This window comes from Muntiacus reevesi, chromosome 4 (genome assembly GCF_963930625.1).
Source record: "Muntiacus reevesi chromosome 4, mMunRee1.1, whole genome shotgun sequence".
Classification (NCBI taxonomy): domain Eukaryota; kingdom Metazoa; phylum Chordata; class Mammalia; order Artiodactyla; family Cervidae; genus Muntiacus; species Muntiacus reevesi.
Window position 1 is genome coordinate 101,252,699 of NC_089252.1, and position 25,491 is coordinate 101,278,189.

The following is a 25,491-nucleotide window of genomic DNA, read 5'->3' on the forward strand; positions in this document are numbered from 1 at the left end:
ATGAGTTTTAGTGAACTCTAAACCACATGAGTTTTAACTCAAAAAAGTCAATTATTTGCAATGACATTAATTTTCTCTTGAAAGATCAAGCATCAAAAGTATTCTAACAATCTGAAAGCTTTCTCCATGATGGCCTGAGGAACCTGGGGGTGAGGGACTGTGCAGCACAAAGGCTGGTTTCCACGTGTGGTTGGTAGAAACAACCTTTGGGTGGAATAATCACACCTCTGTTTGCAGCCACATCCATGGTTATGGGACACATCGTGAAGCTGCGCCCTCTGCTTCACTTTGATTTAAGAAACATGGAATCTGTGTGTGTAGGTCCACGGTGCCTCTGCAGGACTGAAGGGCGCACACCACTCTGGTCTCTCCACGTCACGGGTCCCATAGGCATCGTGACCCCACAGTACTCCTGCTGTGCTGGCCTCTAAGCAGCCAGAGTCTTAGCTTCATCAACGCAGAGGTGGGTCTTGGGTGACCCACTAAAGGGGTCATCACCTCCTCACAAGAGAGAATGAAAGATGAAAGCTCCCTTCTGTTCAATTAGCTTCTTTTTAAGGATCAGAGCCTGGCTGGCAGGCGGAAAATTCCACACTCTAATGAAACAAAAGGGAGCCAGAAGGGAGGGTGGATAAAGGGCACAAGTTCAGTTTCCCTGCATTCTTCCTTGGGGGCTCAGAAGGTAGTCTTATGTTCCAGAAGTCCTGGTTAAATCTCAATGTGCTTCCCTATGGCACAGAGAGGAACCAGGTCGATTTCAGTACTTCCATCATCATGGGATGAATTCATGGGCATGTGAGGAGTGATTTTCTCTGGTAAATGGACTGTGGCATGAAAAGTTACCAAAACACATCATGAAAAAGTCTCTCTCTTTTCAACCATAAACCTGCTTTCATCAAAGGAGAAAAGCTCTGCAACTCTCACACCTCTCAGCTTTTGTAACAAAGAGAAAGGAATCAGTCCTTGGCAGGCAATGGTATCTAGGTGAGAATTCATGAACAGAGTGTAAAGCACTGTGCTCATTTTTACTTTTTATATTAATTGTTTGTGGCAAGGATGGCAAGCTTTCCACTAAAGGTAGTGATATTTATGTCACTCAGAAATTAATGAAAGATTTTTTTTTAAGCCATTTACTCTAAAGAAAACACAAAAGAAAACTAGAGGTGGTGTGCAAACAGGGCAAGAAGCATAAAATTGATTTAAGAATGACAGAAATTTTGGAAACTTTTTTTCCTGTCATTTTACTAACAAACACTTTTAGACAAATCAAAAAACATTCTGTCCTACCCATGCCATGTCCATGATTCTGGTGTTTCTAACTCATTTTTCAGTGATTATCACTGTACCTGTCAAAACATCACTGGATCAGAATCCAGTGACCAAGAAAAACCAAATGCATTCCTATGAATGCACACAGAATCAGTGACTTTGGGAGAGAGAGTGGTCTCCTGAGCAAAGACACCATTGGGAACCTGGAAGAATTTACCTGGTGAGAAAGAACCAGTACCAATTCTTCAGGAACATTCCCAACATTCCAAAAAGAACACCTTTGAACTTCTCTGTAAGATTAAAATGAGTGCTCAGTCACTCAGTCATGTCCAACTCTGCGACCCCAGAGATTGTAGCCCGTCAGGCTCCTCTGTCCATGGGAATTTCCAGGCAAGAATACTGGAGTAGGTTGCCATTTTCTCCTCCAGGGGATCTTTCCAACCCAGGGATCAAACCCATGTCTCCTATGTCTCCTGCACTGGCAGGGAGGATCCTTACCACTAGCACCACCTGGGAAGCCCCCAGGTCCGGAATATTTCATGATAAATATCAAACAGCCACAATCAAAAAGCAAAGAAAGCTACATGATCATGATACCCTTGAAAATTTTGAACTGTAAAATGAACTTACCAGTAATAGATTCTTATCAGGGCTGAAGGCCACAGGAGAAATGAGGCTACAAATGCCAGGATCGGAAGGGCCAGCGTCCCGCCCGCGATCACAAACATGTTAACCACGTCAAGATCCATCCTGCTCTTTAGGTCTGGCTTATACCTAGAGGGACTGAAAAGAGAGACAGTACTGAAATTCTGTCTCAGGAGACAAGGTGAAGAAGCAAAGTGGAAGTGAGAAGTGAACGACCCAGAATGAAGAGCAGGACCAGGAGGAAAAAAGTGTAGGTAATAAGGAATCCTTGAAATGACCCTGGATTTTTTTTTTTTTAAGCTATAAAGGAAATTTTAAGAACAACTGGGGAAATTTGAGTAAGGACTGGTTATTAGACAATATTATTAGACCAGTGATGCGATGATGAAGTTGTGGTTATGTTTATATGTAAGAAAACATCCTTGTTCATAGTATGTGCTGAAGTAAATATTAAGAAATAAAATACAGTAATATCTGCTACTCACTTTTAAAAGTTGAGGAAGGAAAAATGTATATATGTGTTTGTGCATATGTGTGTGTGTGTGTGTATAGAGAAGGGAGAAATAAAGATGGTGAAATGTGCTGGTGAACCCAACTGTAACCTTCAACTTTCCTATTAGGTTTGCGATTTTTAAAAACTAAAAGTTAGGGAAGAACAGAAGACCTGAAAGACAGACAAAGACAGAAAGAAAGAAGGACAACACATGTGCAGAGGAATGCTTATCTACATACAGAACATCACTGGAAGGTGTCCATGGAACAGTAACAGCAGTAGCATCTGAGGTGGGGAATCAGGAAGCTGGGAGTCAGGGATAGAGGTAGACTCGCTTTTCACAGGCTACCTTTTAAAATCTTTGGTTAGTTATCATGTACATGTATGAAGTGAAGTGTTAGTTGCTCAGCTGCGCCTGACTCTTTGTGACCCCATGGACTGTGCCCGCCGAGCTCCTCTGTCCATGGGATTCTTCAGGCAAGACTACTGGAGTGGGGTGTCAATACTTTCTCCGGGGGATCTTCCCAACCCAGGGATCAAACCTGGGTCTCCTGCATTGCATGCAGATTCTTCACTGTCCGAGCCACCAGGGAAGCCCTATTCATACCTGGCCTATTCAAAAGTAAGTAACACACAATAAAAATTTAGGAGGGGACACGTCAGAACATCCACGCTTCCCGTGCACTTTCTGATGTCCTCCCAAAGATGTGAAGGACAAATGTGCAGGCTAGAATGGGAGCCCCAGGAGGGCAGGGACCGTATCCCCAGCACCCACACTGGGGCCTGACCCATTTTCAAGGGCTTTAGCAGTCACCTCTCAATTAGAGGTCCCCACCCAGTTCTGTCTCATGAACAACATGGTTTATTTTCCATAGAATTAAAAAAATATTTCAAGTTCCATCGTCCTCCCCAGTAGAGAAGATAACTCCTGCTAGGATCTGTTGGTCAGGTGTGGCCATTTGTCACCTGCGGACTCAGTCACTTGTGTTAAGTGAGCATCTCACTAACATAAAAAGGACTCTTCTTCAAGAAAAAGCATACATCTAGCAAACCATGGTCTTCTTTATATTTCCTGTGAAACAGAGAGCTCTGCCCCGTACACCTCTATCAGCTGATGTGTACTTCAATTGTATAATGATTTCATGATGGCACATATGACCTCACGACCACTGAGCGTGGGGGTCAGCCAACTTCTTCGGTAAAGGGCAGATGATATATAGTTCAGTGATGTGGGTCATAGGTCTCGGTCATAATTACTCAAGCTGCCTCTGCAGTCAGACAGAGGCCATACAACATGAAGTGAATGAGTGTGACCATATCTCAGTAAGATTTTATTGTGAAAAACAGGCTTCAGGTTGTAATTTGCTAACCTTTGGCACAGTATACCAACCCCATCAAACAGGCATGGTGAGAGCTTTATCCACTATTAACAGGCTGAGGCAACAAAGGCACAGAGAGGTTGAGTAACAGATTTCTGACTTGGACCCACTCTCTTTGCTCCTAATTCCACATTCTCTCTCTTTTTTTTTTCCAAATGGCCTTTCCTCAGATTTTGTAACATCTTTGCTGTTAAACAACCACATTCATCGCCCCAAATTTCTTCATGAAGATGTGATGTCTCCATTTAGATGTTTGGTCTCTTATGAGAGGCTTGGTGGAACAAGCTCCTTAGTCTAGAGGACTAAGGCATCTATAGATGGTCCTTTCAATTCCATACACACTCTATCTGGGACAGTCCTGAGTCTACAGTGATGCAAGTTGCTGCCTTCTCAGTGGCATGAGCACTGTCTGTGTTTCTGATTCAACTCTTCCCTCAGTTTCTCAGTCACTGTAAACAGCTTTTTTCTAGCCCACTTATATCACTCACTGGCCTCTTTCTCCTCCTAGAACCAGACCTCCTTGAGGATAGGAATAATGCTACATGTGTGTTCTCAGTGCCTAGAATAGCACAGGATACAAATAAGTTACAAATGAATTAATAAAAGTCAAAGTCACAAAATGGGTTCAATCCTGTTTGTTTTAGGGACAGCCATCCCCAATGATGTTGACTATTTTCTCTTTCAATAATTATAAAACTCCCAAGAGGAGTCACCTATTTAATGCTGGTTACAGTTTATGATGCTAAAAAGGCCTCACTGTCAAGGGGTAAGCAAATTCATGGCAGAGTAAAGGGAATTTTACAGATCTGTTTGAAGACTGTGGGTCGCAAAAGAGTTGAAGAGTTGTCAGATTCAAGAGGACTTGCCTTCATCACATAAAGAGTGCTGAGGGTCACCATGAATTCTGATTCCTGAGCCGCAGGAAGTTAATTACATGATTTTTTTTAGTCTAGGAATTAGGACATTTTATGTCTAAAGCTATATTGTGTCACTAACTCTGACACTGAAGATGGGAGGTTCAACTTGAAGATATGATCATCAAAAAGAAACCTCATTAAAAAAAAAAAACCTCATGGCTTCATCAGTGCCTGCTATGGACATCACAGTCAGTTTGGGGGAAGGTACTATCTGGCTCCATTCTTCATTCAATGGCAGAATAAACTCTTTGCTAAGGAGATTTTGCAGAGCAGCATCAATTTAGCAAGTCTTGGACTTGTTACAGAGACTCCTGCACATTTTCCCTGATGAAGTCAAATACAGACAGGCCCTGAGTGAAGACACTAATGTTTTCTGAGGTGTCTATACAGGTCTGGCCATTATTCCTACCTCTATGACATCCTTCATCTGACAAAAGACTTGTCTTTAAAAAGGCAGTTGCCTACTCTGCTGGGGTTTGCTCACAGGATGCTCTATGTGCCCAGGGGGGAAGCTGGGCACAGAAAAACTGAAGCCTTATGAGCCTGGAATCACCAATGACTGAACATCAACTAAGCGGTAGAACATGGGGCATCCCTAAGCACAGGGCCCACACAACAGATGTTTGCAAGATGACTTCAGGGAGCAGAACGCTCAGGGCTATCTGACACCAGGTGACACTCCCATACAACCTGAGAAAGTCATCTCTTTTTTCAGTTCTTTTCCCGCCTTGCTTAGGTCAAAGAGAAACTCTGAGGGTGGTTATTAAATAGCTATCTAACTCCTGAGCCTCCTGCAGGGAACAGTATCTAGCTATTTAATAACACTGTTTCTTTGTGTTGATTTTTGTGGATATTTTCAATTGATGGTAGTGATGCAAATTAATTTAAAAGGAGGAACTAATTTAAAGAAAAATGCTAACTAGGTGATACATGGATCTGGTGAACATCTTGGTGGTGACACACGAATGGCTGCCAGGGTAGATGTGAGTGACGGACTGGCCCCGGGCTGGGGGCGGGGTGCTCTGGCTGACCCTTCCTCACACTGACTGTGAGGCCTTGGTTTCCTCATCTATTAATGAGAACATTCATTCAAAACACCTGTTCTGTCTTTTCCTACTCTGGTGACTTAAAACACTTCCGAAATTATGCCAGATAACTGAAGAGTAGGATCTGGCTTGCCCAGCAGGAGAATCTTATTTCCTGGTACATTCTTCCTGGAACCTAAAACAGTATCTGGGAAATATTAATACTTGGTGCTTGGTAATGTTTGAGTATTTGATAACACTTGAATAGATTGAAAAAGAAAAATACACTTGCTTTACATATCTGGTGCACCAGGTGAGGATCCCAACACTTAAAGACAGTGATTTTAGCAGCTCTGCAGCAGTCTGAAACAAGGGACCTCGGGAAGGAGCGCTCACCTTTACGGCATGAGGCAGGGTAACACACTCTCACCCAGAGACCTGAGCCTGCCAAGTGGCCTTCCCCTGGTATCATCTAAGCTGTGCATTTGAGGCCTTTATCTCTGAATGCAGGGACAAAGATTAATCAGACTCAGATAAACATCTGGACTCATAGTTCCCAAGTTTAGTTTGGTGTAACGTGTCACAGTTGTCTTTTAACATACTCACTGACCTTTAAAACCCGTCCGAGTTCTGACACGTTAAATCTTAAGATATAAAGCAAAATTCCAAGCACAGAATATAAAACACTTTCACAGAATCTTGCCTTCTCCTAGACATCTACTCATAGTCCATCAGACTTGACAAACTAACGTCCTGGTCTCTTCAAAATAAGGATTATTTTTTAAAAACTATAGCAAAAATACTTTGGCCACCAGATGCGAAGCACTGACTCATTGGAAAAGACCCTGATGCTGGGAAAGATTGAAGGCAGGAAGAGAACGGGACGAAAGAAGATGATATGGTTGGATGGCATCACTGACTCAATGGACCTGAGTTTGAGCAAGCTCCGGGAGTTGGTGATGGACAGGGAAGTCTGGCATGCTGCAGTCCATGGGGTCACAAAGAGTTGGAACATGACTGAGTGACTGAACAACAAACTAGCAAAAATAATGATCATGGTCACTACCACCATAGCCAACAACAGAAAAGCAACAGCCTCCAAGTACTAAGTGACTATCGCATGCCAGGTTCTGTGTAGATGGTTTATATACATCCTCTCATTTTATCCCCCACAATGCTGAGAGTAGGAAGCACTTCTCCCACCTTCAAGATGGAGGAATAAAGATTAAAGAAGTTAACAAATGCCCCCAAGGTCACCTAACTGGTACGTGGCATGGGCTGCATTTCAATCCAGTCCTGTAGGTGTGTCTGGTTCTTTGCCTTCTCTCAGCACTTACTAAGCAGATATTTATTGTGCATCAGTTACACAAAAGGGACGGAGTTCACTGTCCCCTTTGACATTCTTTGTACTTCTCCAGAAGTATTCTGAGAGCAAGTAACATGCTAACTTTATAAGTTAACGAGTTATCACCTTATTCTTACTGGTGTCTTTTAAAAACTAACCAGTGCTGCTTATAATTTTTTTTAATTCTGCAATATGAAAATTCTTTCCAAAGAATATACTCTTGAAATCTGAGTATAAAATGCCAGTTGTTAAAACTAGACTTTTGTAAAGATAAACCAGTTTCTCAAATCTATCAGTAATGACCAATAGCTTAAAAAAAAACATAAAGGCACTAAGACTCTCTTGTGTGGAAGTCCCAGGATTGAAGAGAGAAAATAATTAGAGACACAAGCAGTTCACACTCCTTGTCATATCTATCTCCTCCATAACGTTCCAAGGAAGCAGTTAAGCTTGTCCAGTCCATCACTGAAAGCGTGGCATGACCCTGGGATCACTGCCATGAGATGCTCACCTTTCTCCTCCTGGCCTTGTCTCCCCTTCACTCTGGCTAAGCCCACTCTTCCTCTGTACTCTGCAGCTCTGGCAGCCCTGATGTATAAACAAGCCATGCTATGAGCATGCTTGGCCTGGTTCCTAAAATTCTCTGCTCCCTCTCCCCCCTGGATATTCCCATGATGCTCTCCTTACTCTCCCTGCTGAATAGTCCCATGATACACTCTTCATTGTCTTCCTTGAAGAACTCACCATATCTATACCCTCCACTACTACGAGGAAATGCAAAAAGTCAACATTTCTGGCCAGGACCTCCTTCCAGACTTTTCCAAAAGCCTGGCCTCCCAGACTGATGTATCTTTCACTCTTCCTCCTTGCTCATCACTCCTGTCACACGATGGCCAGGAGATGTCAGCACTGAAGGCAACTCATCTGAGTCTAGACAAACTACACTGTTTATATGTGGCTATTTACATTTCAATTAAGTAAATAAAATTCAAAGCTCAGTCCTTCAGTCACGTCCATCATGTCATTAAATCCTTGACAGTCACATATGAATAACGGCTAGCGTGTTGGACAGCACAGTTTTATGGGGGTTACGGCCACGAAAGCCCCTTACAACCAATTCCTTTGGCTAACATTTACTAGGAATGTCTCAAGGGAGGAAACATTCCCACCAGATGTGAGAGTTCATATGAGTCAGATCCCAGCTCCCTCAACCACGCTACCAGGCCTGGGTCCTCATCTCTCCTTGCTCCCGTTTCTGTGAAGGCTGCTCTGTCATACCCCATTCAGTTGTTACCAGCTGCCAGAAGAATCTTTGTAGTCCACACCAGGGACTGGGGCCTCTCATCTAGTGTAAATGCTGACCACCCTTATGATCCCAGCTCAACTTACCAGCCTCACACCTCTGCACCCACAGAGCCTCAGGCCTCGTCTTTCTCATGCTACCCACTTCGTGTGGGGCAAGCGCTCTCCCGCCCACCTGCCTGATGAACTCCTCTCTGCCTTCAGGACTGATGCAAGTGTTACTCTCCCCAGGAAAGCATCCCGCTGCCCAGAGGCCCAGGTCTTCTGACTCCCTTCAGACTCAGAGCCCTGCCCCCAGCACAGTATCTGAGAGAGGAGTGGGGGGTGGGGTTTGGATACATATCTTGAGCTTTAAAAATATTCAGGGTGGAACTTCCTTGCGGGTACAGTGGATAAGAACCCGCCTGCCAATGCAGAGGACACGGATTCGATCCCTGGTCTGGGAGGATTTCACATGCTGAGGAACAACCAAGCCTGTGCACAGTAATGAAGACTCAGCTCAGCCAGAAAAAGAAAAACAAAAAATTTTTGGTTCCAGTCCACTCCCACCAGACCTACTCAACTAGCGAACACCCCGCCTGCTAACAGGCTGGCCTGCAGAAGGCTGCCAGGGAGCTTACAGAGTAGCTCCCATCACATTAAGGGCTATTTCTTTTCTTTTTTTTGTAACCTATGATGTGAAAAACCCATACTCACTCTTCAAAGAGCACAGCCTTCTTTCCCAACTGCTGCTGGCTCCGGCAGAAGCTGAAAAGGAGACTCTGGAATCACAAGTAAGAAAATGACAAAGCATATCATATCAGAGAATATGAATTAAGTGCTAACAGTCAGCAATAATGCCAGCCTTGCTTGAGGCGGAGCCTGTCCTCCTTTGCAAAGACAAAGTGCAAATATCCTATGGTTTTAAAGCTGCCTCTGGTTCGGGTCATTTCCCCCAGTTAAGCAACCTGCACAAAGGGCAGGCAGGGCATGTGAGATAAATAGCCTAGCCAGGAGGCCATGAAAGTTGAAGAAGCATTCTGTGATGAGAACAAAGTGTGGGACTGAGCTGGTAATTACTATGCTGCACAAATGAGAGAGGCAATAAGGGAAATAGGCATGCTTGGGTGAGAGGGGCTTCTGGAGGCTTCAAACTTAACTAAGACCTTCAAACAAAGATTAAAACTCCCCTCTCTGTCTGGGGTTCAGTTCAGTTCAGTTGCTCAGTCAAGTCCAGCTCTTCACAACCCCATGGACTGCAGCACGCTAGGCTTCCCTGATCATCACCAACTCCCCAAGCTTGCTCAAACTCATGTCCATTGAGTCAGTGATGCCATCCAACCATCTCATCTTCTGTCGTCCCATTCTCCTCCTGCCTTCAATCTTTCCCAGCACCAGGGTCTTTTCAAGTGAGTCAATTCTTCACATCAGATGGCCAGACTATTGAAGTTTCAGCTTCAGCATCAGTTCTTCCTTTCGGATGGATTGGTTGGATCTCCTTGCAGTCCAAGGGACTCTCAAGTCTTCTCCAACACCACAAGCATCAATTCTTCAGCGCTCAGCTTTCCATCAAGTCTTCTCCAACACCACAAGCATCAATTCTTCAGCGCTCAGCTTTCCATCAAGTCTTCTCCAACACCACAAGCATCAATTCTTCAGCGCTCAGCTTTCCATCAAGTCTTCTCCAACACCACAAGCATCAATTCTTCAGTGCTCAGCTTTCCAACTCTCACATCCATACATGACTACTGGAAAAAGCATAGCTTTGACTAGACGGACCTTCATTGGAAAACTGTCTGGGGTTAGGGCTACCTAAAAGCTCTACTCAGAAAAAGAGAGAGGAAGCTGGCAACCAATGGGCAAATGAATACAATATTTCTACTAGAATGGCAAACAAGAGGGAACTACAAAGCGCCAAAGCAGGGCTGGACAGTGCAGAGATGCTGACCAAGGCACCACAGCAGAAAAGTGAGGAGACGGGCAGAAGGGTAACGGAAGGTAAATCCACAAAACCCCTGAACTATTCCAGACGGATCAAAGAGTTAAACAAAAGGGGGGAAAAAAGTATGAAAGTTCTACAAGAAAACATGAGAACTCTGGAAAAATCTTTCTCAGTAAGATATAAAATCTAGAGGCCATAACATAAATATTAATAAGCTGACTGCATAAAAATCTTTTTAAATGACACATGGAAAGGTATAGCATGAACAAGATTAAAATCTGTTGATACATTATCAGGCAACAGACTAATAAAGGGTTCCTACAAATCAATAAAAACAACAGAATCCAATAGAAAAATGGGCAAAAGATCTGAACAGATAATTGAACAGAAAGGAAATACAAATGAGTCTTCACTAAAAAGATGCTCAATCTTAACCTCATTTACAAGAGAAACACAAATTAAACCTCCAAGGTGATGGTGATCTCTGTTTACCACAACAAAAAGTGTAACAACAGACAGTGTAGCTGGGGTTGTAGGGTTGCCCTCAGCAACATATAAATTTACATTCCCATCAACAAAATCTACAGAGGGCATTTTGGAAAAACCTGCAGCAATGCAAAATACACATACCTTTGATCAAATCATCTCTAATCATCTCTAATCATCTCTAGTTTCCAGGAACTTATTTATGCTCATACCTGAACATATGGGAGAATAAGTTTGTGCAGGGTTATTTGTTATAGTATTACTTATCATGTCAAAAAACATGGAACTTGCATGCCCACTCATAAGGGACATGTTAAGTAAATGACGGTACAACTTTATAAACAAGTTATAGTGTAGAGTCATTAAATGCAAATAAAACTAATATAAGCCATTATGTATTATAGGTTGGGCATAAAGTGAAATAAACAGGCTGAGCACTTCCAGAAAATAATTATATATATAAGTCATTAAAATAACGAAGTGAAGTGAAGTGGCTCAGTTGTGTCCGACTCTTTGGGACCCCATGGACTATAGCTTACCGGGCTCCTCCATCCTTGGGATTTTCCAGGTTAGAATACTGGAGTGGGTTGCCATTTCCTTCTCCAGGGGATCTTCCTAACCCAGGGATTGAACCCAGGTCTCCTGCATTGCAGGCAGACGCTTTAACCTCTGAGCCACCAGGGAAGCCATCAGTTCTATTTGTCTCCATGGGTAATGACCTCCAAGGTACATTGTTAACTTAAAAAAGCAAGGAACAGAAGAGAATGGGTAGGATAACATCTCTTGCATTGTGAGAAAGAGAGAAAAACATGCGTGTTGTTGCTTATGTATGTGTAAAGCATTTCTGAATGGATGCAGAAGCAGCTGAGAACCACACGAGTGGGGCGGGGAAGGGAAGCTGAGAGGCTGGGGCGGAGATGAGGGAGACTTTTCACAGACATGAATCACACCTCTTGAGTTGCTACCATGTGCGTGTACAAGGTTTTCCCTCTTTAATTAAAAAATACGACATGGGGCTTCCATAGTGGCTCTGTGGTAAAGAATCCCCCTGCCAGTGCAGGAGATCCCTGCAGGGATCTCAGGTTTGATCCCTGGTCTGGGAAGATCCCTGCAGGCCACGGATCAACTAAGCCCATGCATCACAACTATATGCTCCAGAACCCGGGAGCCACAACTACTGATTCCATGTGCTGCAACCACTGAAGCCTGCACCCCTAGGGCTTGTGTGCAACAGGAGAAGCCACCACAGTGAGAAGAATGCACACCCAAGCTAAAGAGCAGTGATCTCTGCAACTAGAGAAAAGGCCACACAGCAACAAAGACCTGGCAGAGCCGAGAGTAATCAACTTTTAAAAAACAAAATAAAAAATATAAACTCCTCAAATGCAATGGTCTATCCTACACAGTCCAACACAGCGGCCATTAGCCACGTGGTGGCTGTTTAAATTTAAACTGATCAAAACTGAGTAAAATATAAAAATCAGTTCTTCAGCTGCACTAGTCACATTTCACATGCTTAACAGTCACAGAAATTCTATCTCCTTTATAGTCCTGGGAAAGGTACTGATAAGAGGATTCACTCTGTCTTGCTTTGTACCAAATCACTAGCACCTGACTCCCCATGTGGGTTTTTGCTTTAAGAACCAGCCAAGCCCATGGCCCCCTCCCCTGCTTCTACCACCTCGGGCAGCCCTATGGCCAAGGAAACTAGGCCAAACCGCGCGGGGCCTGTGGACAGAGGGTCAGAGAACTGGAAAATCCTGCTACTCAATCCTCGGGAGAAGGGGCACAGCCGGAGGAGAGGCTGCCACATCAATCAGGGGCTCAGCTGGAAGGCAGGTAGCTTATATACCCTGTGGTATATCTTCTAAAAAATCATACTGGCGAAGAGACAAGGCAATGAAACACGCGCCATGCGCCCTGAGCTAGCCCAGCACCTTCAAAGCATCAGCCTCTGGGGTCAAGATGCAGCTGTGGCGACAGTCTGAAATAACCACCTGCCCGAAAACATGCTTTAAGCCAGGCAACCCTACAGGGATAACAAGGCAGTCTCTCACTGGATAAAAGAGAAGCCAAACGCCACTTGATCCTTTACCTCTAAGGACCCAAGTCTTCAGGCTCTTGGGGAGCCTGGAACAAGCGTTCATTCGAACACCTCTCTACGAATTAGTGCCAGTGTATGCACTGTCCTTGGCTGAGGTCAATTCTCAAAGGTAAAGTGCTAGAAAGAGCATTACAGAAGTGACTATCTTTCACATGACTAAAAGAAATTAAAATAGCCCTCAATATGGGTATGCAGTGGCAGAGGCCTGAAATAGAACCTCAGATCCTCAAAACACCCTCCCATTTCTCGAAGCTGTGCTCTGAAGTCAAGAGGAAAAGCAGGGTGGGGGTGGGAGGGAGGCTTAAGAGGGAGGACATATACAGTTATGACTGATTTGAGTTGTTGTATGTCAGAAACCAACACAGCACTGTAAAACAATCACCGTCCAATTAAAAAGCATGCTTAAAAGACTATTTTTTAAAAAAAGGAAAAGCAAGATTACAAAGGGTTCTGACATTTCTAAAGGAGGGAAGTTGGTCTACAGTATTTTCTAACTGCAGGGACAAAGCTGGTGTGAGACAAAAAGGAGCTCTCTTATAAACAGCCGACACTTTGATCCGGATAAGATTTCTGGCTTCCAGCATGAGGTCCAGTATTCAGAGCCCTCTGTGAGCTGGTCCCTACCTTCCTTAACCAGAAGCTCTTCCCCAGACATCTCTGTAACTTGGGAAAATTAGCACCAGGAAAAAACTTCATAGTTAAGAATAAAACACAGTTTTGTTTAGAATTCTATCCAAATAAGTAAAAATCAAAAGCTGTCAGTTAGATTAATAGCAAATATGGGACAAAATAACTGCCACCTATGCTAATTCTTAGAACAAAGAATTAATCTCATGCAGATTGCCTTAAGAGTATGCTAAATCCTTCCACTTAACATCTGGTTGTCACAGTGCTATCATTCAGGGGGCATTTTTGCAAAAATATTTTACTTACAGCTTTCCCAGAGGATTCCCAATCCTTTGAGCTTCAAGTCCCTCCCTTCTCTTCATCAGTTAACAGGTCTCACATTGCCAGACTCCCACCCACTACAATCTCCACACGTCAGTCAAGCAGCCCCCCAACATCCTTTGCTGTGATGTCATGAAATTCTGTCTCTGTCAACAGTTATAACTTCACTTTTCAAGGTAGGTCTCATATTTGTAAAATGTCCTTATGTCTTGGGAGGGACAGATAACCAAGACATGGATGCTCCAGGAGCCTGGTTGGACACCAGGGTTAAAAAGAGAGGAGGCATGATGGGGTGGGACCCAAGTGTTTAAGTGGCAAGTCCATCAATGGACATATTCCTGTTATAACTGCCATGTTCCCCCTAAAACCTGGAAACTCCGGGGAATTCGTTACCAGATAGGCTGATAATCTGACCCTCTGGTGGGGGCAAAGTGTATTTTTCTCCACTTCTCCATTTTCTGTTGATCTGAACTATACACTCTATCTACCTCCATCTTCTAACAAATCATTCTGGCAGAACTAGGCGTTATCTCCTTCAGTTAACCTTCCCTCAGTCCCCCAGCGGTCAGTAACCTTGACTTCCTCCTCCATGCCAACAAGTATTTGTGATCTATGTCTTTTACTGTAATATGAAAACACTGGCTGCACCCTGCACTAGGCTGCAAGCTCCTTGAAGACAAGTCTTACTGCATCTCTGCATGTGCCATGGCACTTTAGCGTCACCATGCCGTCCCTCTGTGGGCACTTAGACAAACAGGCAAGCCAGGAATCATAGCGCCGCCCCACCAGCGCCGCTGGGAGCCATTTCTTCACTCTGTTCATTATGTCACTAACAAAATGAGCATTCCTCATCACAGTAGCTTTACAGACTCCAGTTCAGAGGGGCAGCTGAGACCCAGAGAGCTTGAGCAAGCTGCCCAATGGCACACAGCTCTTCACTTCCTCTGCCCCACTCCACTGGAGGCTCACAGTGACCCACAGCGTGACATGGAAGGCCATGGACAAGCTGGAGCCTGCCCATCCTTCACATGCCATCCTCTTTTATCCTGACCCCTGTTTTCCTGAGAGATCTACGATCCTGACACAGCATGCCCCTTCACACCCCCAGGGCTTCGGCACAATGGCTCCCCTACGCCCAGCACACCCCTGCTTGGAGGACTTGAGGTTACATCCTTCAAGTCTCGGCTAGGAAAACATCGTGTTGTTGTTGTTCAGTTGCTCCTCCGCGTCTGACCCTTTTGTGACCCCATGGACTGCAGCTCACCGGGCTTCTCTGTTCATGGGATTTCTCAGGCAAGAATACTGGAATGAGCTGCCATTTCCTCCTTCAGGGCATCTTCCCAACCCAGGGATCAAACTCGCATTTCCTACTTGGCAGCTGGATTCTTTACCACAGAGCCACCTGGGACCACCCCACCTGTGAATGCTTCTCTGAGGGTCAGCTGTGCAGTTCCATAACCTACGTTCACATCTCTGCTCTGTCACTACCAGCTATGGGACCTCGGCAAGTCACAGAACCTCTTGGAGCCTCAGTGTGGGGACAAAATCAAATGATGCATGGAGACTGCTCAAAGCAGGGACTGGAGGGTGATGAGTACTCGCTGCGCAGCTGGGAAGCGCTGGCCTGCTCTCCCGGGAGGAGCTAGACAGCCATGCCACTGAAACCCTGTGGGGCCCTCCTGGGCACAAAAGCCTTTTTGCGCTCCCTCCATCTCTGTAGGAAATAGGTTTCATTCAGCCTCCTTGACTTTCCCTGAGCTCCACAGGGCAGATTCAAACAGGTGCTAATCAGGGAAGAGAAGGGCTGCAGAAACAGAGGAGTAGTCAAGAAAGAAAAGTTCAGCCTTGGGGCAGGGCCCTGGTTCCTCCTCAAGGAACACACAGAACAGTATCTTCAATCTCTTCCGTAGGAACTAAGGCTCCCACCCAGATTGAGGATGTAACTTCCGGCTGAGTGAAAGATTCCTGGAGCACAGCTTTTACCTCACCACCAACCAAGCAGAAAAAAGCCACAAACTCTGCAGCCCTCACCCCTAATTTGCCTTTTAAAAACGTCTCCCCTCAAACCACTGGGAGGAGGAACCTATTCCCTTTGCTTGGCCCTGCAATAAATTTACTCTGCTCCCAACTCCAACATTTCGGCTTGTTTGTCCTCACTGTGTATCGTGCACATGAACTTGTGTTCAGAAATATACCTTCATCACCCTGTACTGCTGCTGTGCCCAGGTCTGTTCAGATGCTTCATCAGTAGGCAGTTCTGTCGCTATCTTTATACTCCCAGAGTCCAGCCCATAGCTCAGTTCCCAAACTTCATCACATATCAGGCTTGAATACTGGAGTGAGGAGCCATTTTAAAGCTCCAGGGGATCTTCCAACCCACATCTCTTCCAACCCACACGCCTACACTGGCAGGTGAATTCTTCACCACTAGTGCCATCTGGGAAGCCCCTAGGGGGCCCTATGTCTCAATTAGGGTTTCTCAATCATAGCACAAGTGACATTTGGGGCCAGATTAATTCTTTGTCGTGAGGGGCTTTCCTATCCACTTCCTAAGCACTGTGAGAGTAATTAGCAGTATCCCCTGCCACTAATCAGTGGAGAGAGGCCCCCAAGTTTTGATAAGCAAAAATGTCTCCAGATGGTGCCAAATGCTCCCTAGGGGTAAAGCTGCCCTCAGTGGAGACCCACTTCTACAGGAAGTGAGCCCACTCAACTACAATCTTTATTACCGCAGTTAATCAGTGAGGAACATTTTTAGTCACTTACCAAATCTACTTTGAAAAATTCTTGCTCAGGAATTTTTTTCTAAGGGCACAGTGTTGAAGCTGTTCTTTTTTTTTTTTTTTTTTTGCATTTTAAACTGGAGGATAATTACTTTATAATATTGTGTTGGTTTCTGCCATACATCAACATGAACCAGCCACAGATATACATGTCTCCTCCCTCACAAACCTTCCTCCCACCTCCCTCTCCATCCCATCCCTCCAGGCTGTAACAGAGCATAGGCTTTGAGTTCCCTGGATCATATAGCAAATCCCCACTGGTTATCTATTTTACATATGGTAATGTATATGCTCCTCTGTCCATGGAATTCTCCAGGCCAGAACACTGGAGTGGGCAGCCGTTCCCTTCTCCAGCAGATCTTCCTGACCCAAGGATCAAACCCAGGTCTCTTGCATTGCAGGTGGATTCTTGACTGTCTGAGCCACCAGGGAAGCCCCATATGTTTCAATACTACTCTCTCAAGTCATCTAACCCTCTCCCTGACCACAAGTCTGTTCTTTCTGTCAGCATCTCCTCTGCTGCCCTGCAAATAGGATTACCCGTACCAAGTTTCCAGATTCCATATACATACCTTGCAGGTTCTCAACCCTGGCTGCACAATACCTCAGGGAGCTTGAAAAAAAAAGAAACAATAACAGATTCCTGGAATTCCTAGGTCCACCCTCAGAGATTCAGATTCAGCTTGACTGGGGCAGAGGTCAGAGGAGGTTCTGACAGGCAGCCAGATGCACTTGCCCAGAGACATTTCGTTTGATCCTCCCTTCTCCCCCATCCTTTGAATCTGGCAGTGTTAAAAGCCAGTGAGCCATTCAGCCAAAATGGAGGCTAAGGGGATTTGTTAACAGCTTCATTCTCAACAATAAAACATTCTCTGCATACTCAATTACTCGGTCTGCAGATGACTTGCCAGAAAGAAGGGAATTTAACCCCGTAATCACATGACTTTTCCATAGCCTTATAGATCTAAAGAGTGCTATCCTATAGGACTTTTTTTTTTGGCTACACCACGTGGCATGTGGGATCTTAATTCCCCCACCAGAGAACTAACTAGGGCCCTCTACGTAGGAAGCGCAGCCTTAAACACTGGACCACCAGGGAAGTCCCTTCTGTAGGACTTTCTGTGAAGAAAGAAATGTTCTCTGTTTGCTCTGCCTAATATGGTAGCTGCTGGCCACATGGCACATGAGCACTTGAAATGCGGCTAGTGTGACTGAAGAACAGAACTGTATATTTAATTTGAATTAATTTAATTTTAATAGACATATGTGGCTAGAGGTCACTGTAAAGGACAGTATGAAAAGTGCTTATGTCCCTGCAGGGTCATAGAAATAAAAGTGGTACAGCTGCTAAATTCCACACAACTGTGAAACTTACAAAACTTTGCCTTTTTTGGGGGGGCAGGGGGTGGGAATAACAGCTCTATGATATTGTGCTGACTTTATGTCTTACAACATCTAAACTCGACAGTCCTTAAATTATCAAATGGGATCCTAACATATTCCAGTAAAGAATCAATTTAGGAGACATTTTTAAATAAAAATTTTTTAAAATTTGCAGAACTAGCTTCCCATCAAATTCCAAACACTAGCTTTGAAGGTGACATTCCTCACCTCTTCTGAACATTCAGCACTGTAATGACTGATCTAGTTGTCAGAATAACCAGAAGCTGGAAAAGCATATGGCACATGGAAGTGGATTTCCACAGTCTCAGCAGTTCACTAGCCTACTAGGATAAAGCATTCATTTGCTTTCCTTTTCTCCAAACCCAGGTAACCTTTGAATCGAACCTCTTACTCCCAAGATAGGCCTGAACCAACCACACCCACTGCAAACCAACGTCATCTCTAAATTTTTAAAAAATTCCCTCCTATTATTAAGTTTCATAATCACTTACAACTGCACAAACCACAATTATGCATTTATTCTAGGTAACACAGATCATCACAGAACTAGAAGCTCATAAATTTTTAAAGCTTAAAAAATAGACAATTTATCGCATTGTAAAGGCAACAGATGATATGCAGTTGAAGACATTCTCACAGGCAGGCCTTTCTGAGCACAAAAAATGCTTATCTCTTCTTGGCCTGAACTCCCCTGACACATCGCTAAGCAGAATTAGTGTGAGCCATACAGTAATAAGTTAATAATTCTCCAACAATTCAAAGCAGTGGTCACTCTTCACACTAATAGGTACTTACTGAGTGCTTATCACATGCTGGGCCCTGTGCTTTACTTTATCTAAATCTCACCACTGCCTTCTAAAGCAGGTATTATTACCAGAAGCTGAGGCTCAGAGAGGTTAGGTAACTGGCCCACAGCCACAAAGCTACCCAGTGGTAGAAGTGGGATTTGGACCTCAGTCTCTCTGATTTTTCTGGTGGGATCCCTTAGCGTTATGAACAAAGATGTAGTTGTAACATTCAGTACCTCACGGAGCCATTCTCCCTGTGATCAGCTGCAGCTCAGTGAAGGGAGTTTGGGGTTGCAGGCTTCAGAAATACTGAGCTTATCCTTACTTCAGAAACCACCCATCCCCCATGGACCTCTCTGTCCTGGGGCTTCACCAGGCAGGTGGGAAGAAGAGTCTTGGGGAACACCAGCAACCCTGCCAGCACGACTGCACCCCAGAGGACAAGGCAGATGTGCGCTGCAGAGCTTTCCAAACACCATCATGGGAGTAGAAGGTGGTAGCATCCCAGCTACAGCGTCCCAAGGGAGAAAGAAAGAGATTTTAGTTGGGAGCAGGGGAGAAATCAGGGGAGTGTTCTCAAGGGTAACGACAAGTTAGACCCTAAGGGGTAGGTAATGTTTTGTTAAATCAAAAACGAATGGGAGACCAGCCTTGAAGATTCCCTGAGCAGATGATACTAGTGTAGCCACACAAAGCTTAGCTTATTTTGGAAGACTCACTTATGTCAGTTCTTGTTCATGTCCCTAGAAATCATACGCAAAATCTGAACTGTTTCCCAAGGTTGATATGACGTAACTATTGACTAATTCCCTATTACTTAAGAAAATTCTAACATTATAACCAACTACTGTAAAGAATAAACCACCACTGCTTTCTCACTATATAAGCTGCTTTACTGCAGATGGTGATTGCAGCCATGAAATTAAAAGACACTTACTCCTTGGAAGGAAAGTTATGACCAATCTAGACAACATATTAAGAAGCAGAGACATAACTTTGTCAACAAAAGTCCGTCTAGTCAAAGCTATGGTTTTTCCAGTAGTCATGTATGGATGTGACAGTTGGACTATAAAGAAAGCTGAGTGCCGAAGAATTGATGTTTTTGAACTGTGGTGCTGGAGAAGACTCTTGAGAGTCCCTTGGACTGCAAGGAGATCCAACCAGTCCATCCTAAAGGAAATCAGCCCTGGGTGTTCATTGGAAGGACTGATGTTGAAGCTGAAATTCCAATATTTCGGCCACCTGATACGAAGAGCTGACTCATTTGAAAAGACCCTGATATTGGGAAAGATTGAGGGCAGGAGGAGAAGGGGACAACAGAGGATGAGATGGTTAGATGGCATCACCAACACAATGGACACGAGTTTGGGTAAACTCCGGGAGTTGGTGATGAACAGGGAGGCCCGGCGGGCTGCGGTTCATGGGGTCACAAAGATTCGGACACAACTAAGTGAATGAACTGAACTGAAGCTGAAGCTGCTTTAAAACAGTTTATCCCTGAGCCTTGTTCCACTATTTTAAACGCTCCTGGTTTTGTCTTTGTGGAGTGTGCACAATAAATTCTTACTAATTACTACTCTGGTAATTATTGGTTTTGCTTATTTCTGAACTTTTGACAATTTAGACATTAGAGATTCCAGGAAGAGCGTTCTCAGAGCAGGTGACAAGCTAAAGAACGGCAGCAGAGGGTGGAACGTGTGTTCACTAACTTGGTTAGAGCAAAGGAAGCAGGAAAGGAAGACACCTCGAAGCAGAAGGGGAGGGCGGCGGGGTCTCCGAGATCCCAGAATGAAGGGCTGAGGCAGCCGTCAGAGAACCCAGGAAGTACCGATTAGCCATTCCAGGACCTGTTTTGCACCCCAGTTCTGGCACTTTCAGGCTGTGTGGCCTCATGCAAGTCCCTTCTCTCTGGGCGTCAATATCCTTAAAGAAGGTACCAAGGATCCCATGCTGGTCTGAAAACCTAATTTTAGAAAAACTAATTTATGCTAGGGACACAGGTTATTAACTTCTGTAATTTCTTTCTGTATTAAAAACTGTTGTTAATAAAAATTTATTAGTTACAACAAAATAAGCCCAGTGGTTCAGAATGGGGGCTTTGAGGTGACTCAGTGTGTCCTGGGAGAGACCCACCTCTGAATCCCTCTCATTTCTCCTCTAAAAAATGGGCACAGTAGAGGTACCTACCTCATATGGGGCTCTTGGTAGGAGTTCACCAGGTAAGGTTTTCTAAGGTGCTTAGGAAAGGGCCTGACACCCTGTTTTTGCTTACTGTATGTCAGCTATTATTAATAAGAAGCTATTTTTAACTCCCAGCCAGGTGGAGTCTGCCACTAGGGATTTCTGAGCCTTGAGAGGTGAGATCTTTTCTTAACCACTCAGGCCCGCAGGCACAGAAAAGGATTCATACAATGGTCTGCTGGCACAGCCTTTCAGTCTATAACCTCTTCCTCCCTCCCTCAGCCTGGCCTCCTCTACTCCTCTGCGGGTTCAGGGGTGCACAACCCGCGCGAGCTCTGCCATGCAGCCAGCGTTACACAATCCGCATTTCCAATACGGCCAGGAAGCCCTGGGGATGTCGGGGATGCCAGGCGGTGCGGCTGGGGTGGTTGGACCAGCAACCTGACTGGCGGGTTGAGCGGAGGAGAGGATGCAAAGGAACTGAAGGAGGGTGGAGAAAGGAGAGTTGAAAGGCTGCTGGAGGTAAGTTATGGTTGGGAAAGGTCTTGAGGGGTGCACTTGTCTGGGGCAGGATGGAGACGATGACAGCAGCTGGCAGGGCAGCTGAGCTGTAGCCCTTCCCCAGAAAGTGAGAGGAACGCGGGTGCAGGAGACTCCAAACCATCGAGGCAGTTGGGGAGGGGGCGCCTAGGAGCTGGTGCAAGAAGCAGGGGGGCCGAATAGAAAGCGTGCAGGTCCTCGATCAGTCCTCACCTTGTCCGGGTGCTTGGGGCAGCAGGCAGCCCGGCCCCAGGAAATAGGGACCAGGGATTCAGGAATGTCAAACCTATCCAGGCTCTGGAAGGGAACGCGCAGGGGCTGGTGCTAGAGCGGGGAAACGGAAGAAAAAAGGAGGTACAGGTCCCCAACCCTTCTTCGCATCGTGCCCTTTGGAGAGAGGTTAGGCGATCCGAACTCGGAAGTGTAGGGTAGGTCATGGGGCCATTGGCGAAGCCGGGGATATTCCTTCCTAAATGAGCACCACCACTCCCCTCGCCTCCCACCCCGACCGGCGCTCACCTCACCTGACCTCAGCCGTCAGGAACCCCTGCGCTATCCAGACGCCCGTCCTCGTCCTCGGTCCTGGCCCCCAGCTCAGGTCCGGCAGATGCGCTCACCCTCCCGCCCGCACCGCCTCTCAGCTCCTGGGCCCACTCGGCTGGTCGCCTTAAAGGCGCGGTGCGCGGGCCTACGTCCTCCGACAGAAAAGCCGGCTCCGCCCCTGCGCTGCTCCCAGGCTGCCGGGTTCCGTCTCGGAGGCTCAGGGGCGAGAACTCCTAGCTCCTTGGCATCCCCGGGTCATAGGGTAAAGCCCGGAGGATAAGGTTGGTATTTGACACAACCCGATCCCACCAACCTGTCTCTAGACATCCTAGAGCGCCTACCGTGTTCCCTTTGCAGCGCCAGGTGCCGGGGAAGGGGAAGGGGTGGCAGAACTCAATCACCCCGGCCTTTGACTGGGGCCTGGGGGAGGGCTGGAACCCAAAGGGCCACACACACTTCCACAGAATCCTTCGCGGCATTGTTTATTTTGCTTGCTTAAGTCGCTCAGTTTTGTCCGACTCTTTGAGACTCTATGGACTATAGCGCGCCAGGCTCCTTTGTCCATGGGACTTCCCAGGCAAGAATACTGGAGTGGGTTGCCATTTCCTTTTTCAGAGGATCTTCCCAACCCAGAAGTCGAACCTACATCTCCCCTGTCTCCTGCCTTGTAGGCTGATTCTTTACCGCTGAGCTGTTTTACTGAGCACCTATTGTATGCCTAGCATTGCTGGGCACCGCACCCGCCAGTGACTCAGGCTGGATCTCTACCTTGGAAGGGCTTGAAGGGACAGACAGGTTCACAGGCAAGCAAAGTAACCGTGCCCTATGTGGGTCATCTCATCTGATGCTGTGAGGTAGGCACTGTGCTTTTCTGGGACAAGGAACTTGCCCTGTAAAGCACAGAACTGGGAATCCCAACCCTAGATCATCTAGCTTCAAAGTTCTTGAGTGCAAAAATGACCACCTTATAAACTTTTCAAGCATCATGGGTTAAATCCCTGCTATCGCCATTTCTTCATTTTAAGGACAATTAAACTTCACTAGGCAAAAAAAAAAAAAAAAGGAGTGTATAAAAGTCATCACCCATTAAAATTCAAATACTGTTTCTGTCTAGCTTATCTGCCACCAATCCTAGGTTTTTGAACATCTGGCCTCAGTTTACCCCCTCAGCAGCATTTGCTAGCACCCCAGGGGCACTGGGGCTGAACTCTACCACCTCAGCCTTTGCCAAGAACTCTCATCCTTTCCCACTTGGCCTGGCTACGCCTTCCTCTTTTCCATGTTGTTCAGTTGCCCAGTTGTGCCTGACTCTTTGTGACCCCATGGACTGTAGCATGCCAGGCCTCTCTGTCCCTCACCAACTTGCAAAGTTTGCCCAAGTTCCTGTCCATTGCATCCGTGATGCCATCCAGTCATCTCATCCTCTGACACCCTTTTCTTCTTCTGCCCTCAGTCTTTCCCCCCATCAGGACCTCTTTTCCATACCTCAATTTAAATGCCACTTCCTCCAGGAAGCCTTCCTTAAATTCCCTTTGGACCCACACTATATTGTGGGCTCCTTCCATCAAAGTACTTATTCATTCATTTCACAAATATTTACTGAACACTTACTATGTGCTGAGCCTGTGTGTGTGCGCGTGCGCACACGCACGCAGTGGCAGTAGCGGCTGTAGCAGCAGAGGTGTCTCCCTACTGTACTGAGTCCCTGGCTTGCCTGCTTCTTGCTCCAGACCTACGTGGGACCAGTACCCAGCAGGACTTTCTTGGCCATTTAACTCTACCACAAAGGCAGCCTCGGGCCTGCCAACCTGGCAAAACCTGGCTGAGTTGGTCAGGTCTTGAGTTTTAAGAGTGGGACACAGATGAGAAGCACCAGAAATATAGCAAAGAGGAATCTCCAAGGCCACTGGAAGCCCTGTAAAGTCTGCCTGTCAGGGCTGCTGGAATACATCCAGAGTGTGGGACAATCTCCCTGGCTCGGGCCGGAGCATGCTGGACACATGCTGGACTTCAAGAGTTGCATCTGACCTGCTTCATGGAACTGTTCTCAGAACTTTGGGGACAATTTACTCATCAAAGGCCGTGCACCTTCTCTGGCCTTAGTTCTCCTCACTGCCAAAGTCTTTCCAAGCTAGCAGTCCTTCAACACCCTCAGAACAGGTTCAGAGAGGCAGCAAGGGCTAAAACTAACTTTAATCCTCACTCACCATTTATTAGCAAGTCTCAGGCTCAGGGAGCATTCACCAAACAACTGCTGAGGGGGTGAATGAATAAATAAGGGAATAAAATTTATGGATGACTTCCTGGAAGGTCCCACGAAACCACCAATAAGCTTCACTTGGTGGGTCTGAACACGTAAAAACACTTATAGCTTAAATTTAATGTTTTTTCCTCTCCAAAACCTTAAAAATGGGTAAGTTATCTTTCTTCTAATTCATACTTTGTGGCCCCAGAGGCCTCCTAGGGTCTGCAGTTTCTACATTCAGAGAGGCTTTCTTCCCCAGAGTTTTATATTTCGATACACTGAGCCCCAGATGGAAGTCACCTTCTCTGTGACTCCTCTCCACCTGGTGACTGACAGGAGAGAAGCCTTAAATAGCTTCCATTTCACAGTGAAGCTCAGGAGGCAGGAGGAGAGGAGGGGACTCATGTGTGGTCCCTCCCCAAGTCAGTAACACCCTTGAACACTCACAGAGGAATCAAGAGTGGGTGGGAGGACAGGGAGCAATCCAAGGGGCCATCCAGGTTCCAAAAGGCCCCTTCAGTCATGTTCAGTATAAACTCCTTATTACCTGACAGGTCTCATCCCAGCATTAGGAAAGAGTTCAGAAACCTCTCCTCTGCCAGCAGGTGCAGCAAACGGCCCCAGGCTTCACTCTGCCATGCAGTCTATGGAAAGCCCCTGGAGTCAGCGGCATGCCAGTCAGAACGGAGTGATGCTGATGGTCACCACTGTTTAAGGCACGCTTATTACTGACTGGGCACTGGGCGTCACCTCACTTAGTGCTCACAATCACCCTAGGAGATATGCCAACCCACTTTACAGGTAGAGCTCTGAGGGGTTAAGAGACTCACTCAAGATACCATAACCAGTGCTCGCTTCGGCAGCACATATACTAAAATGGGAACGGTACAGAGAAGATTAGCATGGCCCCTGCGCAAGGATGACACGCAAATTCGTGAAGCGTTTCATACTTTAAAAAAAAAATTACACACACACAAAAAAAGATACCATAACCAGCGGTGGGGTCAGCAGTCAAAGAAGTTCATTCATTCATCAAACATTACCAAGGACCTACTACATGCTGCGTACTCTCTGGGTGAACACTTCCTGCCCCCAAGGACTTTCATCTTTAATAAGATGAAATATTAGTAACAATCCAATCAAGGATTACACACAAGCTATGGTGGAATTATG

General features: G+C 45.8%; 1 protein-coding gene and 1 non-coding gene across 5 annotated transcripts in view; one reads left to right on the forward strand and one right to left on the reverse strand.

Annotated features, from left to right (window-relative positions):
* ABHD6 (abhydrolase domain containing 6, acylglycerol lipase) overlaps positions 1–22,198 on the reverse strand; it is a 46,172-nt gene extending 23,974 nt beyond the window's left edge. The window contains exons 1-3 of one of the 4 annotated variants that reach the window (XM_065935323.1): positions 22,055–22,198; positions 9,072–9,136; positions 1,900–2,052 (exon numbers count right to left, since the gene is read on the reverse strand). In XM_065935323.1, the coding sequence (XP_065791395.1) occupies positions 1,900–2,018 (119 nt within the window). In that variant the 5' untranslated portion in view covers positions 2,019–2,052; positions 9,072–9,136; positions 22,055–22,198. Of the gene's footprint in view, positions 1–1,899; positions 2,053–9,071; positions 9,137–22,049 lie in introns of all 4 variants that reach the window. The other 3 variants (XM_065935324.1, XM_065935325.1, XM_065935326.1) reach the window with 3 other exon arrangements.
* Positions 22,199–25,165: 2,967 nt separating this feature from the next.
* LOC136168006 (U6 spliceosomal RNA) lies at positions 25,166–25,272 on the forward strand. The gene has a single exon (XR_010663173.1). It is a non-coding gene; the product is annotated as a U6 spliceosomal RNA (small nuclear RNA).
* Positions 25,273–25,491: the final 219 nt, after the last annotated feature.